This window comes from Tenrec ecaudatus, chromosome 1 (genome assembly GCF_050624435.1).
Source record: "Tenrec ecaudatus isolate mTenEca1 chromosome 1, mTenEca1.hap1, whole genome shotgun sequence".
NCBI lineage: Eukaryota > Metazoa > Chordata > Mammalia > Afrosoricida > Tenrecidae > Tenrec > Tenrec ecaudatus.
Window position 1 is genome coordinate 29,844,893 of NC_134530.1, and position 13,981 is coordinate 29,858,873.

General features: G+C 55.7%; 1 protein-coding gene across 5 annotated transcripts in view; it reads right to left on the reverse strand.

Moving 5' to 3' along the window:
* NPHP4 (nephrocystin 4) overlaps positions 1–13,981 on the reverse strand; it is a 107,945-nt gene that overhangs the window by 87,724 nt on the left and 6,240 nt on the right. For all 5 annotated transcript variants that reach the window (XM_075550461.1, XM_075550452.1, XM_075550433.1 and 2 more), the window contains exon 3: positions 7,909–8,061. In XM_075550461.1, the coding sequence (XP_075406576.1) occupies positions 7,909–8,061 (153 nt within the window). The remainder of the gene's footprint in view (positions 1–7,908; positions 8,062–13,981) is intronic.

A 13,981-nucleotide genomic window follows, 5' to 3' on the forward strand; every position in this document is an offset into this window, starting at 1 on the left:
AAAACAAAATAAATAAAGTTGAAAAATATTAAGTGCCATGACAACTGGCCTGTCCCAACTCCAGACGTTCTGTGTGCTCCTCATGAAGTCCCACCTGAACTGACCGTGCTGACGCTGCCACGGGCCCTGCCATCTCTTCCGATGCCCTAGGATGACCCCAACTCAGATCCCGACACACACCTCCCTAGCGAAAACCAATTTGGGACCACATGATTACGAGAGTCAAAGTAAGGCGGATGAAATTCAAGCTGGCCACCGGGGCTCCCCAGGCCTGGGCGGTTCCAGACCACCCAGGGGCACCTCGAAGGAGAAGGGGAAACCTTCTGGGGTCACTGTGAGTCAGGGGCCACTGCACAGCCACGGGTCTCTTTGGTTTACCATGGAAATGGGATTGGCTCCGACCCCCCGCTTTCCTGCTGGTCACTGGCAGAGGGGACGTCTGGAAAGGCAGCCCGGGGGGCCCACCGTCCCTGTGTCTCTAACAGCCACCTCCCCCCCCCAGTGCAACCCCCTCCCCTCTGCGCAGCTCTTCTCCATCCCTCAACCAGAGGCTGCTGCTTCTGCTTAAGACCGATGGAGACATGCAAACTGGGCCACTGACCGTAAATCATGAAGGAGCCAAGTCCACAGGCATTCGGAGGGAGCACCGCTGTGCCAGTGGCTCCCTGCTCAGGGTTCCTCCTAGCTGGTCAGCAGGCTGGGGTGGGGCACAGGCCTACCAGCTCAGCACCAAGGACACCTAGCTCCCAGCCCTTCGCCCCAACCCAAGGTGGCAAAAGTGAAGGCCTGGAGAAGACTGCACGTGACTTCAATGTGGATTAACCAATCATGACCACAGTGTCACCCGGAAAACATTTCCCATCATCACAGACTGTCAGCCGGAAAAACATAGACACATGAAAACATCAGTAGCCAGACATCAATCGTTATTCTATTACCTTTTATTGTGCAATGATGAAAGAATGACCACTTACAGCTGGCAGGTAGTTAGACTATGTTTCTGTTTCCAAGTCCCGAGAAGGGCTTTGGAAAGGCCAGCAACAAAGCCAGGCACTCATATCTCACCTGTCGTACTGGTCCCTATGCAGCTTGGCCCGCTGCCCACCTGTTCTGGGCAGTGCCACCAGCACCGGGAACTCCGATGTGAGCCTCTGACAGCCCACAGCTGAGGGCTCTGCCCGAGACGGAAGGACCCACCACTCTCCCAAGTTTGGATCTGGGGTTGCTGCCCTCCCTTGGCATTTACCACCAAAATGTCCCCCTCTCACCCTCCCCCACCTCGAAAACAAACACAGCGCCCCAGCGGTGTCTGTCCCAGCTGGTCCCGCTGCCGCATCTCCAGGAGCCACCGTTCAGTAAGAGCCGGCTGCGGGGTGCAGAGCGCTCGTGTTACAAGGCTCCCCAGGGTTCAGCTCTGGTCTGTGCTTACTCACAGGGAGGGGGCATGCTGTTCTCCAAAAGTCACTCGCTGATCCCTCAGTGTGGGAACAGCTCCTACAGATGGGGCCGTAAGAAGCCATGGACACATGATGCTGCCTTCAAAGGCTGAAGGATGGATGAAAACTAAGACCAGCGGCTGGTGAGCGCCCCCTGGTCATGGGACACCTGTGCTCCACAGGGTCCCAGCAGCTGGCTTCTCAGAAGTCAGCTCGCCAGGCCTTTCTTCAAAGGAGGCCAGATTATGCACAAACAAAAGCACAAAATCACTCCTCGGGGCTGAACACCTTCCCAGTCCCGTGGCAGCAAAGAGCCTAATGCCACTGAGGCAGACACAACGTCACAGCCCTGATCCAGCTACCCAAAGTCAGCCACTGAGCACCACCGTGGGGCAGGGCCACCTGGCCACTAGCACCCCCAGGAGGGCACAGCCTACCAGCTCTGACCTTGCGGAGCTGGACGTCACCTTCCCACCTGGCCAGCCCAGAAAAGAGGCCGCAGCGAGGCCGGCTCCAGGCGGTCCTTCGGCGTACAGAGATTTCATTACTGACCACACAGGATGTTGGAGAGAAGTCTATCCGTCACCTGAAACTTCTTGATTAAAAGTGTAACTGCTGACCAGCAAACTGCCTGCGAGGGGAGGTCGGTGACTGAAGAGCCTGGGTCTCATTCCCCACACCACCCTCCCTCGCCAACTGGGAATCCATCACGGAAATGCTTCTGTCAGGCTGCCTTCATCTCCAGCGGGCACTGACACCACTCTGCCTCGGGGCCCAGTGCCACTTTTCATGCACAGTGACAGGATCAGAATTGGTCCTGTGGTGACGAACCTTTCTGGAGAAGTGACAGTCGCGTCCACCTCGCTCCCCAGCCGTTCTCCCTGCCCGCCGAGGGGACACCTTCCCCAACCCCAGGAGACGGCCAGGCGGGAGGCCAGGCCACGGAAGAGAGAGTGGAACAGAAAGCAAATGGGAGCCTTCCAAAGAGTGTTTGTAAAGGAAACCTTGAACCTGACACCTTCAGAAGGACCAAGGATTCACCAATAAGCCAGAGCAGCTTCCGCTGCGGCTCCCCGGGGCACACACTCCCATTGGAAGGCTGCATCTCCCCATGCCCGTGAACCTCACAGGACAAAAAATACTCCTTGAGCAACCCCAATAGCTCCAACTCCAGAGTCAGAGGCCCCAACACATCCCGGATGGACACCCCCCCCATCACCCGCAGCAAAACAACTAAGGACGAGATAGTACCCCACCACCAATGTGACCCAGAGTGTGCACAGGGCTGCGTCTGAGAACGGTTGAGACCAGTAACATGAACTTCAGCCTGGGCCGAAACAGTGACGCGTCATCTCACCCATCTTTGCACAGAGCCTGCCCCGTGGCAGATGCTAAACACTAACAGCCTACTGCTCATGAAAAAAATATCATTAATAAATGTTCACGCAACCCTTAGGAGACGGGAGTTGTATCCCTGCTGGGCAGAGGGGTGAATTCAGGGCCTAAAAGGAGGAAACAACTTCCCTACAGTCACACAAGAAATCAGTGAGCGCCAGGATTTGAAGCCGAGTTCAGCCAACGTCAAAACCCAACGCCCACCCCAATAGCCGCTCTCACTCCAGCCTTGGCTCATCTAGAAAAGCCAGCCAGTGACTGTCCAAAGCAGTCAACACACTGCGGCACACGCACAGAGTACAACCACACTGGCTGATTAAAGCTGCCTATCGTCCCCAAACAGAGTGACATCGCTGTTCAACCAGGCGCCCTAGGGAAGCAGCATGGAGAAACCCCATTCCTCTGGAAACACCCTTCCATCTGCCCTCACGCTGCCTGGTTCGGAGATGCCTCGGAGAGGGGCCGGTGGAGGAGAGCGAGTCAGTCGGCTGCCCACCCTGCTCTGAGGGGAAGCACGGTCCTTACTTGCCGCCAGCCAGCACGAAGCAGCCTGAGAGAGGCCGGCCACAGTGTAGCCCTGTGAGCAGGGGGTTCGCTGCACACCGGGCCACTGGGCTTAGTCACTCCGGGGACAGGTTTCCACAGGCCCCCTTTCAGAGCACCCCAATCTTCTCTGACAACAGGGAAGGAAGTGTTTTGCTCCCCCTGCCCTGACGACCTGCCCCACCTGCTTCTCATCCCTGTGTCTCGTGAGCCACACCTGGGCCGGGGTCCAGCCGGGGAGGCAATCGCCCAGCTCTGGGCCCAGGCTGTGGAGAGCAGCTGGGGTTTCCAACCAGCAACTGGCACTGAATAAATAGAGGAGGAAAAATGAGCCCTGTCACCCGAAGTCTGAGGCCCGGTTAGTTAAGGAAGGAGTTTAAGGGAGAGTTCTGTCCATCTCTAAAAGGAAATGCAGAAATGGCACGGTGCTGTGGCCTCCAGGATTACTTCTTAGAAGGTGCTTTTTCAGAGGCTGGGTAAGTTCTTGACTGCCTCAGAAGGGGTGAGAGGCAATCTCTCTCCACAAAGGCAGGTTTCCGGCAAGAGCAGGGAGCACGGAGCTCACAGGGGCCGAGAGGCCTGGAAGCCCGGGTGCAGCTCCGCTAGCTCCTCCAGAGACCGAGATGGAAGGGGCTCAGAAGCCTCGTGTGGAGAAGTCGTCGTTGACCCAACAGCCTCCCGGCTGGGATTCAAGGCAAGATTTCTGGTAGCCAGGTCCTTGTCTGCCAGGTCCATGGCTGCTTGCAAAGCAAGGGAGCGGCATTGTTTTCTTCGGGGCCTCATATCCCGGTGAGAGCTGGATCAAAGCCCGGGGCGCACGGGCTGATGTATTAACCCACGTTAATTTGAAGACTGGGAGACATGCTGGTTCCAAATGCGGCCCTGATGGCAGGGAGCCCACAGAGGCCTTTCTATGCGGCTGGGCCCACAGATGGGATCACCCCCATGCTGCCTGAGCCACTAGCATCAGAAGGACGTACAGCAATTAGTACAGTCAGACATGGATTTTGCCCATCTCGGGCATCTGTAAGAATGGCAGATTGGATTGTTAGCGCCACGTGCGTGGGGGAGGGAGGGCAGGGCCACAGGCACATACCCCCCGCCAAGCTGACCAACTCCATTTCCCGGTGGATTGACATCCCAGTGCAGGCTAGTGAGGGGAGAGGAAGGCTTGCTCCCATGGCTCTTTCTGGGGCAAAGTCTGGGGATCCTCCCCCCAAATGGCCAAATTTAAGACACTGGCCCAGGCGGCTTCATTAACGTAACAAAAACTATTCCCCAATGAGATCCGTAGAGTTCATTCTTCGGCACAGTGCCCTACGGGACAGAGTAGGGCTGCCCCCTGGGTTGCTGAGGCTGAGCATCTTTACACAGCAGACAGCCTCCTCTTGCTCCCAATCCCTAAGTACAGGGGTTACGATTTGGGGAGGCCCAATTCAATCCACAACACTCACTAATGCCCTCCCCAGCAAATGCTCCACGTTTCACCTGCAAGTACAAACACACAGTCATGGGCGTTCGTCGAGTGGAACCTATTCTTCCATGTTCTGAATGTCAGGGCAATGAGAGGGAGCAGAGACGGCAGGGGAAGGACTCGTGGCTGGGGCACTGCTGACCTCTGCTGGTGGCCGAAGGCAGAGCAGCAAGACTCTACAGGGGCTTCTGACTTCTGGCCGCCCACGCTGACACTGCTTCATTCTCCACTGCAGGAGCTCCAGGCTGAAGAGGCTGGAAGTTCCCAAAAGCTCTTAGGAGCCCCAGGGAGGTGGGCAAGGCTCAGCCCAGGCGGCACTCACTGCCAGCGGTGCCCTGGGCCACCAGCCTGGCCCCAGATCCTGAGTGGAGCAGGCCTGAGGCCCCAGGATCCACAACTCCGTCTCTATGTCCTTTTGGGGACAGGAAGGTCAAACCTTCCGCCAGCTCTGGAGCAACGACGGAGCTTCCACATGGATCAGGATTCCCTCCCTGACACAGCTGGGTTAAGCGAAGGCTCCCCACTCCCCACTGGGGCCCTCGAAAGGGCACCTCGGTGCCTACAGGGCGTTCCATGAAGCGTCCAGCTGCCGAGCAGGGAGCCCTGGGAGAACAGGCTAAAAAGGACACTGGGGCTCAAGAGTAGGTCGTGGGGTCAGAAGCACCAATTCCCCAACTAAAGCATCCACCTGCTGTTGAGCTGGGCGGAGCTAATCCATCGCCACGAACCTCCGTTTCCTCGACTCTAAAATGCAGACAAGCAGCACCTGCCTCTCAGGAGTCCGGGGGGGGAGGGGGGCCACAGGCGGTTAGGTGCTCCACTGGCCTGCATCCAGAGGCTCCTCGGAAGAAAGGCCTGCTGCCAAAAGCCACAGGCCTGGAAACCCTTCGGAGCAGCTCTACTGGCACGCAGGGGTGGGCTCTCCGAGTCAGCAGCTGGCGCTGCGTGGGGTGTTTTGCTCGGGGTTCTTTTCAGCGTGGCAGGGATGAGATGAGAGCTGTGCTGCTGAATCCAGGCCCAGCCCACGATGGTCGCCATCATCAGTCACTGTACAAACTGTCACAGCACCACCTGGGCCACCTGGGGTCCTACGCTCGACCCTGCCCACCCTTCACCAGCTCCACACCTGCTGCTGCCCCTATCTGGGCGCCCTGTATTCCTATCTGTCACCCGGCTGCCAGCCACCCTGCTTGTCTAGGGTGGGATTCTCTCTTATCCTTTAGGGCCCAGCTGGAACCTCAGGGCCAAGGAGTTCTCCCCACCCTTCTTCATGGGTCCCTCACCTTCTCTGACCACAGCGTGCATCACTCCCGTCACCTGCTTTTGAGTGGCACCCCTCCCCCCCAGTAAACACCAAGTCCTAAAAGGGTGTTAGCGGTATCCCAACCCCTGACCCTAAGAGCTTGGCCTTGTCTTGCCACCTTCTACTGGACCAAGCCCCTTTACCACCAAAGGTCAGTTCTCTTCTTAAAAGAGAGAAAGAAAAACAAAGTTGGAATAAGAGGTGCAGCAGAATCAGACGAGGCCATTGCAGGAACCAGACCTGGGACGAGAGTGTATGCGGACAGACTCCCCACACTATCCAGTAAGGAGTCTGGGACGCCGGGGCTCGTGGAGGGAGGCCTTCACGCTCAGCAGTTGGAGATGTGTTCCAGTCACATTCTCCTAAGTAAAAGCCATTCCCCTCAGTGCCCCCCCACCACACTAATGCCAAATTTAAGGTGCTGCTTGCAAACACGTGGTCACTCGCTATACTTTGGAAGGTACTCTTGAAGGACCACTGCTTGAAGGATATCAGCCTAAAGGTTATCTGCCATCAAAAGCAGTGAGACCATGTAACCCTGAGTATGGCCCACTGCCTTCTGATAAGGATCATAGATTGTTCCCCTGGAGAAGAGCTCAGGAACAACTTTGGCCAAGCCTGCTCAGACGACCAAGGTTAGGCTGCCACCTGGACTCTAGGACCCACCCATCTGGTCACATATGTACCTTCCTGTCACATGTATGGCTCTAGTGCCTCCCTTTCTTATTGCATGTACACCCCTAGTTCGTCCCCTTCATGGCACGTGTATGCCTCTCACACAACCCCCTCCTGTTATGTATGTGCTTACCGTGGCTTGCATGGCTGAGATTATATAAGCTCATGAGAATACATTACACTCTCTCTCTGCTCGGATCTGGTTACTGAAGCCATGGTGGTGAGCCCTGGCACGCCTTGTTGCGTGTCCCTTTGGTTTACCCCTCAATCACACAACCTCACCTTGGTCCCATTCGGTTGTAGAGGCTGGTCCCCCATAGCCAGTGGCTTCCAAACTATGACAAGAACTCAAGGTTCCTTGAAGATGACTCAGCGACCAGCCTGGACAGGGCAAGGCTGGGCTGTCCAGAGACCCTGTCCCCTCCCCTGCTTCCTCCAGAGCAGTACCACTCGCACCTGCCTACACACTGTGATAGCTGGATGGTTTTATGCCAGCTAGACACTCCTGGCTGGGGGTGGAGGCAAACTCCCCCTTGGGTGTGTGGCCTTGTGTATGAGAGGGAGGGACTCTGGGAACAGCCTCTCTCGCTGCCACTGCGCCTTCCTGCTCTCAGGGGACTTCGCTAACACTCTGTGCCGGCCTGGGGGAGGGGGGGGTGGTACGGGGCTACCTAAACCTGAGAGCATGCCCTGCCATGATCCCACTGACCCCGGATCCACGTGGCTCTACAGCCCCGGCCAGCGGTCTCCCTGCGTCATCAGCCTGCAGAGGGTCCGGCTAGTATCAGCGCTGTGGGCTTGAGTGGGACTGGGCTGGGGCACCTTCTGGTCCTAGATGGGCATCCCCTGGGTTGTCTCTCTAGACCGCCCAGTCTAACACACATACCCACCAAGGACTTTGTTCAGAAAACCAACGGGCTCACTGTGCATTCTGGGCCTCCATGCTACGGCACCGACACTGAATCTCTGGGACAAGACTCCCAGCCCCAGCCCCAGCCCCCGCCCCACCCCACCCCTGAGAGTAGGGTGCCCCTACACTCCATCACAGAGCAGCCCCCTCATCCTGCCACCCCCAGGCCCACCTCATTGAAGACAATCCTGGGCGTCTGCTTCGAAGGCTGCCTGACTGGTCTGACCAAGGTTTTCCACGTCCTCCCAAAGAAGTGATGGTAGGTGACGTCAAACAAAGTCACCCGCAGATGGACCTCTACTTCCGACAGCACTTCCTGCATACCCTGTGGAGAGAAAGGAAGTCGGCCTGGAGAGTTCTCTCAAACCCAGGAGGCCAGTCTCCATTGGTTTGGGTCTCAGCACCTCAACATGAGGAATCCCACTCCCACTACTCCTCCTGGTGGGATGACTAACATGCCAGTGCTCAGCTCCCCGTGCATTCCCCTGGACACCTGGTCACAAGTCTAATCACATAGCACCAACACAGACAGGCTGGGCTGTGAGGTGGACATGCCCATCAGGACGCAGGCTGATGCGACTGTGCTCCTGGCAGCCACGCTGTCACTGTATGGAGTCAGCAGATGCAGGGAGAACACATCCAAGTGACATCACTTGAGAACCTGGACCAAACCAGACCTGAAACCTTTCGGGCTGGGCTAATTTCAGTTATGGGAGTTCCAGACCACAGGCCTGATGGCCCACAGGAGCCACAGCCTCCTTCAGAAAGCCTGAGATCGGAAGAACTAGATGGTACCCAGCTACCACTACCAACTGCTCTGATCATGCACACAATTGAATGGAAGAAAAATGTAGAACAAAATTCAAATTCACAAAAAAGGACCAGACTTGCCAAACCCATAGCGAGAAGAGGAGCACCCCCATGCCCCCGAGACTATCGACCTAAGACTCCTTTTTAACCTGGAACTGAAGCTACTCCCAGAGGTCACCTTTCAGCCCAGGAACAGAGGGACCTAGAGTCAAGTACAGGAGGCCAGATGGGGCAACAGGCCCCAAGGACAGGGTGGGAAGGCGAGGAGAGGCAGGACCCTGGGGGGCGGATGCTCAGGGGAGGTAGGGTGGCCATGGGGACATTGCTGAAGCGATATGGGGACAGCAAGCAATGTCAGACAATCTGCGTGCAAATGATTGGCTGGGAAACCAATCTGCTGTGTAAACTTTCACCTGCAGCACCATAAAAATGTCCAGGAACACATGAATGAGCTTGCAGCTTCAACTGTCTTAGATGGGATTTTGGTCATTTGCATGTGACTGGCTTCTCCCTGGTACAATCAGGAACTCCCAAATCCCAGCTTGCTCAGCTGATCTGCACAGAGACAAGGAGGCTTGAGGGAAGGGCAGCGAGTTGAAGTCTGCGAGCGCAGGACTGCAACACAGAACAAGGGGCCCAGACCCTGGCCAGACCCGCCCTTCCCCAGAGCTTTCCAGCTCAGCGCCAGAGTGGCTTCCTCCATTCCTCCAACCCTGCTTGTGGTGTCCTCACTGCCTGCCCTGGGGCGAGTGGTCCTTTGTCTCCCTGTCACTCACTCACATAGCCACCATATTCCACATCCACCCTGGGTACCTGCTCTGGGTCAAGATCTGCGCCAGGCACTTGAGCTATAGTAGGGAACAAAGCAGACAAGACCCCAGTCCTCTGGGGACGGGAGGGGTTAGGAGAGCAGGCTGCTCAGTCAGGACTGGAGAGACAACTACAGGAAGGGGGGCTCAGGAGAAGCCCAGGTAAAAGGAACAAGAGAGGGGCCCTGGGGTGGCCGGTGAGATGCCTGTACGGCTGTGGAGGGTGGAGCGAGGGGAGGCGGGGCAGTCAGGAGCACTCCCAGAGGCCTCGGTGGGTGGGCTGGTTGTGAAGAGAAGCTAGGCTTTGTCTCCAGGCAAGGGGGAGTTTAAGAAAAGCACTCTGGCCATCTGGAGATGCGGGGTGGTGGTGGTGGTGGTGGTGGTGGTGGTGGTGATGTGTGTGTGTCAGGGTCGTGTGGGGGTGTACGACACAGCAGAGAGGCCTCTAGGAGGTTCTGGCCCCCATGCCCAGCGAGCAGACTCGGGGTATCCTTGGAAGGCAAGGTTGACCAAACGTGGACACAGAAGGAGGCACAGTGTGGAGCATGAGGCAAATACCTGTCCTATTTGCCTGGGACACCCAGGCGTCAGCCCTGTTGGTCCAGGTCCCGAGTGGACAATGGCCGGGGCAAGGAGGAGAAAGGAAATGGCCTTTGCAAAAGTGGGGGAAGAGGGGACAGGGCCGGTGTGGGGGAAATCGGGGTATAGTTTCAATCAAGTAATCGTGTCTCTCAGGCCCCCTTCTTTAAATGTACCAGCCACTCAGCTCGGAGACTCGGCTCTTGGCACTGGCCCTCTGCTTCTGCCCAGACCCTGCCTTCTCTCGCACAGGGCCTCTCTGGTGCCACCCCCACCCCACCTACACACATACCACACACACACACACACACACCTACTGTCGGCACTGGAACACCCTGTAGCCTGCTCAACCTCAGGACCAAGGACAGGGCGGCCACACAGTAGGGCCTCAGCACCCAGGCAGCCTTCCCAGAGCGGAGGCCCTGCGCTCTCCAGGGACCTCCTCCTGCGAGCCATCTCCATGGCTGGCTCTGACTGCCCCAGAACTCCATACACGGCATGTCCTGCGGCACTGGCTGCCTCCCGCTCCACAGCGACGTTCCCGCCACTGTGGCCCCTCACCAGGAGCCCACCACCTGGTGTTCCTTCCTTTCCCCCCCACCCCCTGCCAGTTACCACCCCCTCAAGAAGTCTTCCCAGCCGTGGTCCTTCTGGTCAAAGCCAGCCACCCCTCCAGCTATGAGCTACTTTGCACCCCACCCTGCTTGGCTGGCCAGTGATGGGTCATGGGAGTCTACGTCCACGTGCCCTGCCTGAGCTCCAAGAAGCCTGCAATGCAGCAGAGCCCTCCTGTGTCCCCCACAGGGTCCGAGCATTATCAATGGAATTGAGAAGCACACCCCTAATTAAAGAAATGGAAGCGAACCCAGTGCCAATAAAAGTGTTTAAAAAAAAGAAAACAAAGAAATGCAAGCTGTGTGCACGGTAAAGACACTACACAGAAATGAGCAAGTTCAACAGTAAGAACCACATCCTCAAGTCACTGATAAAGCACAGCGAGTGCAGACCCTGGGGGGCTGGCGCAGTGGATGACAAGGTGGGCTGCTGACCACAGCGCCAGCAGTGGGGTCCACCAGCCTTTCCAAGAGGGAAACGAGAGCTTTCTACTCCTGTGAAGCTTCGTCTCAGAAACCCACAGGGCAGCGCTCCCTGCTCTGTAAAGGCACTCGATCAAGTTGATGGCAGTGGATGCTCTGGGTTTTTTTTAAAGGAGGTACAGGTCTGGCTGGACCAGAGGATGTACATTGGTAGATAGCAAATGGGGACACAGGGAATCCTGGACAGAGGACTCCTTCAAGACCAGTGGTGAGAGTGGCGATGCCTGGAGGGTGGAAGGAGTGTGGGGTAGAAAGGGGGAACCGATTACAAGAATCTACATATAGCCTTCTCCCTGGGGGATGGACAGCAGAGAAGAGGGTGGGGGGGAGACGTCGGACAGTGTAACGTATGACAAAATAATCATAATTTTTGGATTATGAAGGGTTCATGGGGTAATGGAGTAGGGAAGGAGGGGGGAAATGAGCAGCCGATATTAAGGGTTCAGGTGGAAGGCAGGTGTTTTGAGGATGATGAGGGCGGCAGGTGTGCATACGTGCTTGACACAGTGGGGGTGTGTATGGATTGTGATGAGAATTGTGCGAGCCCCCAAGAAAATGATTTTTAAAAAGAACCAGGTCATGTTTCCAGCCGAGCACTGCTACTGCCTGCCATCTGCCATCAAGCCCATGCCAGCTCTGTGAACCCGCAGGGCAGGGCAGAACTTCCCAGTGAGCTTCCCAGACCGGAACTACAGAAGCAGGAGTAGACAGTCCCGTCTTTCTCCCACGGCGCAGCTGGCAGTCTCGAACCACTGATCTTGCGGCTGGTTAGCAGCTCAGCATATAAGCCCGACATCACCAGGGCTGGCACAGAAAAGAGTACATCCCCTAAGGCCATCGTTCTTCAAGACGGCTAACCCCGTGCCAACTCGGAAGGCTGCCTAAACCGCACATGTTCTTCTCACATGGATTTCTGACTGTACCTACGATGACATGGCCTCTTTGATGGGTTTTTGTACGTAAAACCAGCTTTGCTTTTCTGTGATAAACCACGTTCTGCATCATGCTGCATGTGACTTCCCATGATTGTTAAAAGTATGGAGGGGGGAGGGGGCTGTGCATGTGTCCATGTACCACTCAGTACTTACTTTTGGGCTTTGTTTTTATAACGGTCAAAATCGAACTGGGAAGCATTCTCTCCTCTCTCTTCTATCGAGTTTGTCTAGAGGTGGGATTATTTCTCAGCACACTCAATAGTGAGGTCATTTGGGCCTGGGGTTTTCTTTGTGAGTTTTTTTTTTAATTTCTTTTGGTGTCAAAGTTGTGTCCGTTTCTAAGGAATGTACCTCATCTGAGGTGTCAAACTTATGAGCAAACATTCATCCTTGATTATCCTGTAAGGTGCCATAGATACTCGTGTATAAACCAACCTGAATATCAGCCGAGGTACCTAATTTACCACAAAAAACGCATTTTAAAATGTGCTGAAAAACTCGGTGTATACAGGAATATATACGGTATGTAGAATTGGGGGGGAGTGAGAATTCGCTACCAGGAGAGACCAGTCCCTGGAGAAGGACCTCACGCTTGGCTGGGAAAGCAGCAGGGCAATGGGAAACAAGGAAGGCCCACAAGGTGGATTGACACAAGGTATCGCTAGTTTCACGGATTTCCTTTCTTCTGTCTACATTGAGTTTAATTTGTTCTCTTTTCTAGTTTCTTAAGGAGAAAGTAAATGTCAATGATTTTTTTTAACCTACATGCCATTGACTGAACCTCTCCTTTGGTATAAGGCCTCGTGGCTGAGCAGATTGGTTACACACTGGACTGCAGGACACAGATCAGCAGTTCAAAGCCACTAAGCCCTCCGAGGGAGAAGGACGAGGTTTTCTATTCCTGTAAAGAGCTAGTCTCAGAAACCCTTAGGGGAAGTCCTACCTACCCCATAGGTGCTGAGTCTGCACTGACTCAATGGCAGTGAGTCTGCTTTTTTTCCATTTTGGGGGGGAGGTGGGGGAGTTACAGTTGGAAAAAACATAAAATTTCCTCAAAGGACTATGTTAGCTGCATCCTACACAACTTTTCCCCCATTACTCAATTCAAATTATTTTTTACTTTGCCCTGTGAATTTTCCTTTGACTCGTGGCTTTATTCAGGGAGTTGTTGCTTCGCTTCCTCCCATCTGACGATCTTCAATATGTTCATTCTTTTTCATTTTTGTAGGCCCCCCTGCCATCGAGCCAGGGCAGACTCACAGCCCCTCACACACACCGGCTGCACTCAGGAAGATGAGGTCTTCTGCTCCCACAAAGACTGGCAGGCGTAGAAACCCCAGGGCTCAGTTCTGCTCTGCCCTGCAGGGTCACCATGAGCTGGAATCCCCTCAAGGGCAGCGAGCTGGAATTGTGGGGTTAGTCTCAGCCAATCTTGGGAGCTGTGGAGAAGAGCTAGTCTGATGGGCCTGGCCTTTGGCTCCAGTCTGAGAGTTTGGATTCCAGGGGGGTCCCCACCAGTCTGACTGATGACAGCAGCTCACTGCACCTACTCTACTTGGGTTGGCACTGTGCTTGATGCTGAACCCCTGCTTTCCACCTGGCAGTTTGGATTGTAGGGTGTGCCTGGCAGAGGAGACCAGCGTGGCCACCTCCAACCAGAATCCTTGCTGCTGGGTCTCCAGGGCGCTGCCATGAGTGCCAGCGCTCCACGTGTGTGGTCACAGTTCACTGCTGAGGGAGTGGAGCTCGCCGGGTCTGCTCCATCGAGACAGGGCCCTCAGAACCAAGAGGACGAGGGGACAAGGCCCCATGCGGCGTTGCTCTGTGCGGTTCTGAAACCTACCAGAGCTGTGGGCGGAGGCCTGAGAGCCGAGTCACGGGAACTCTCCCAGTGAGTGAATGAGCCCGGGCGAGGTCTAGACACAGGGCCTCCGGCACAGGAGCACAGACATTCAAGGCTATTCTGGCCTTAGGTAACTGGTCCTTTCATCACTACTTCTGGCTAGAGGCCTCAC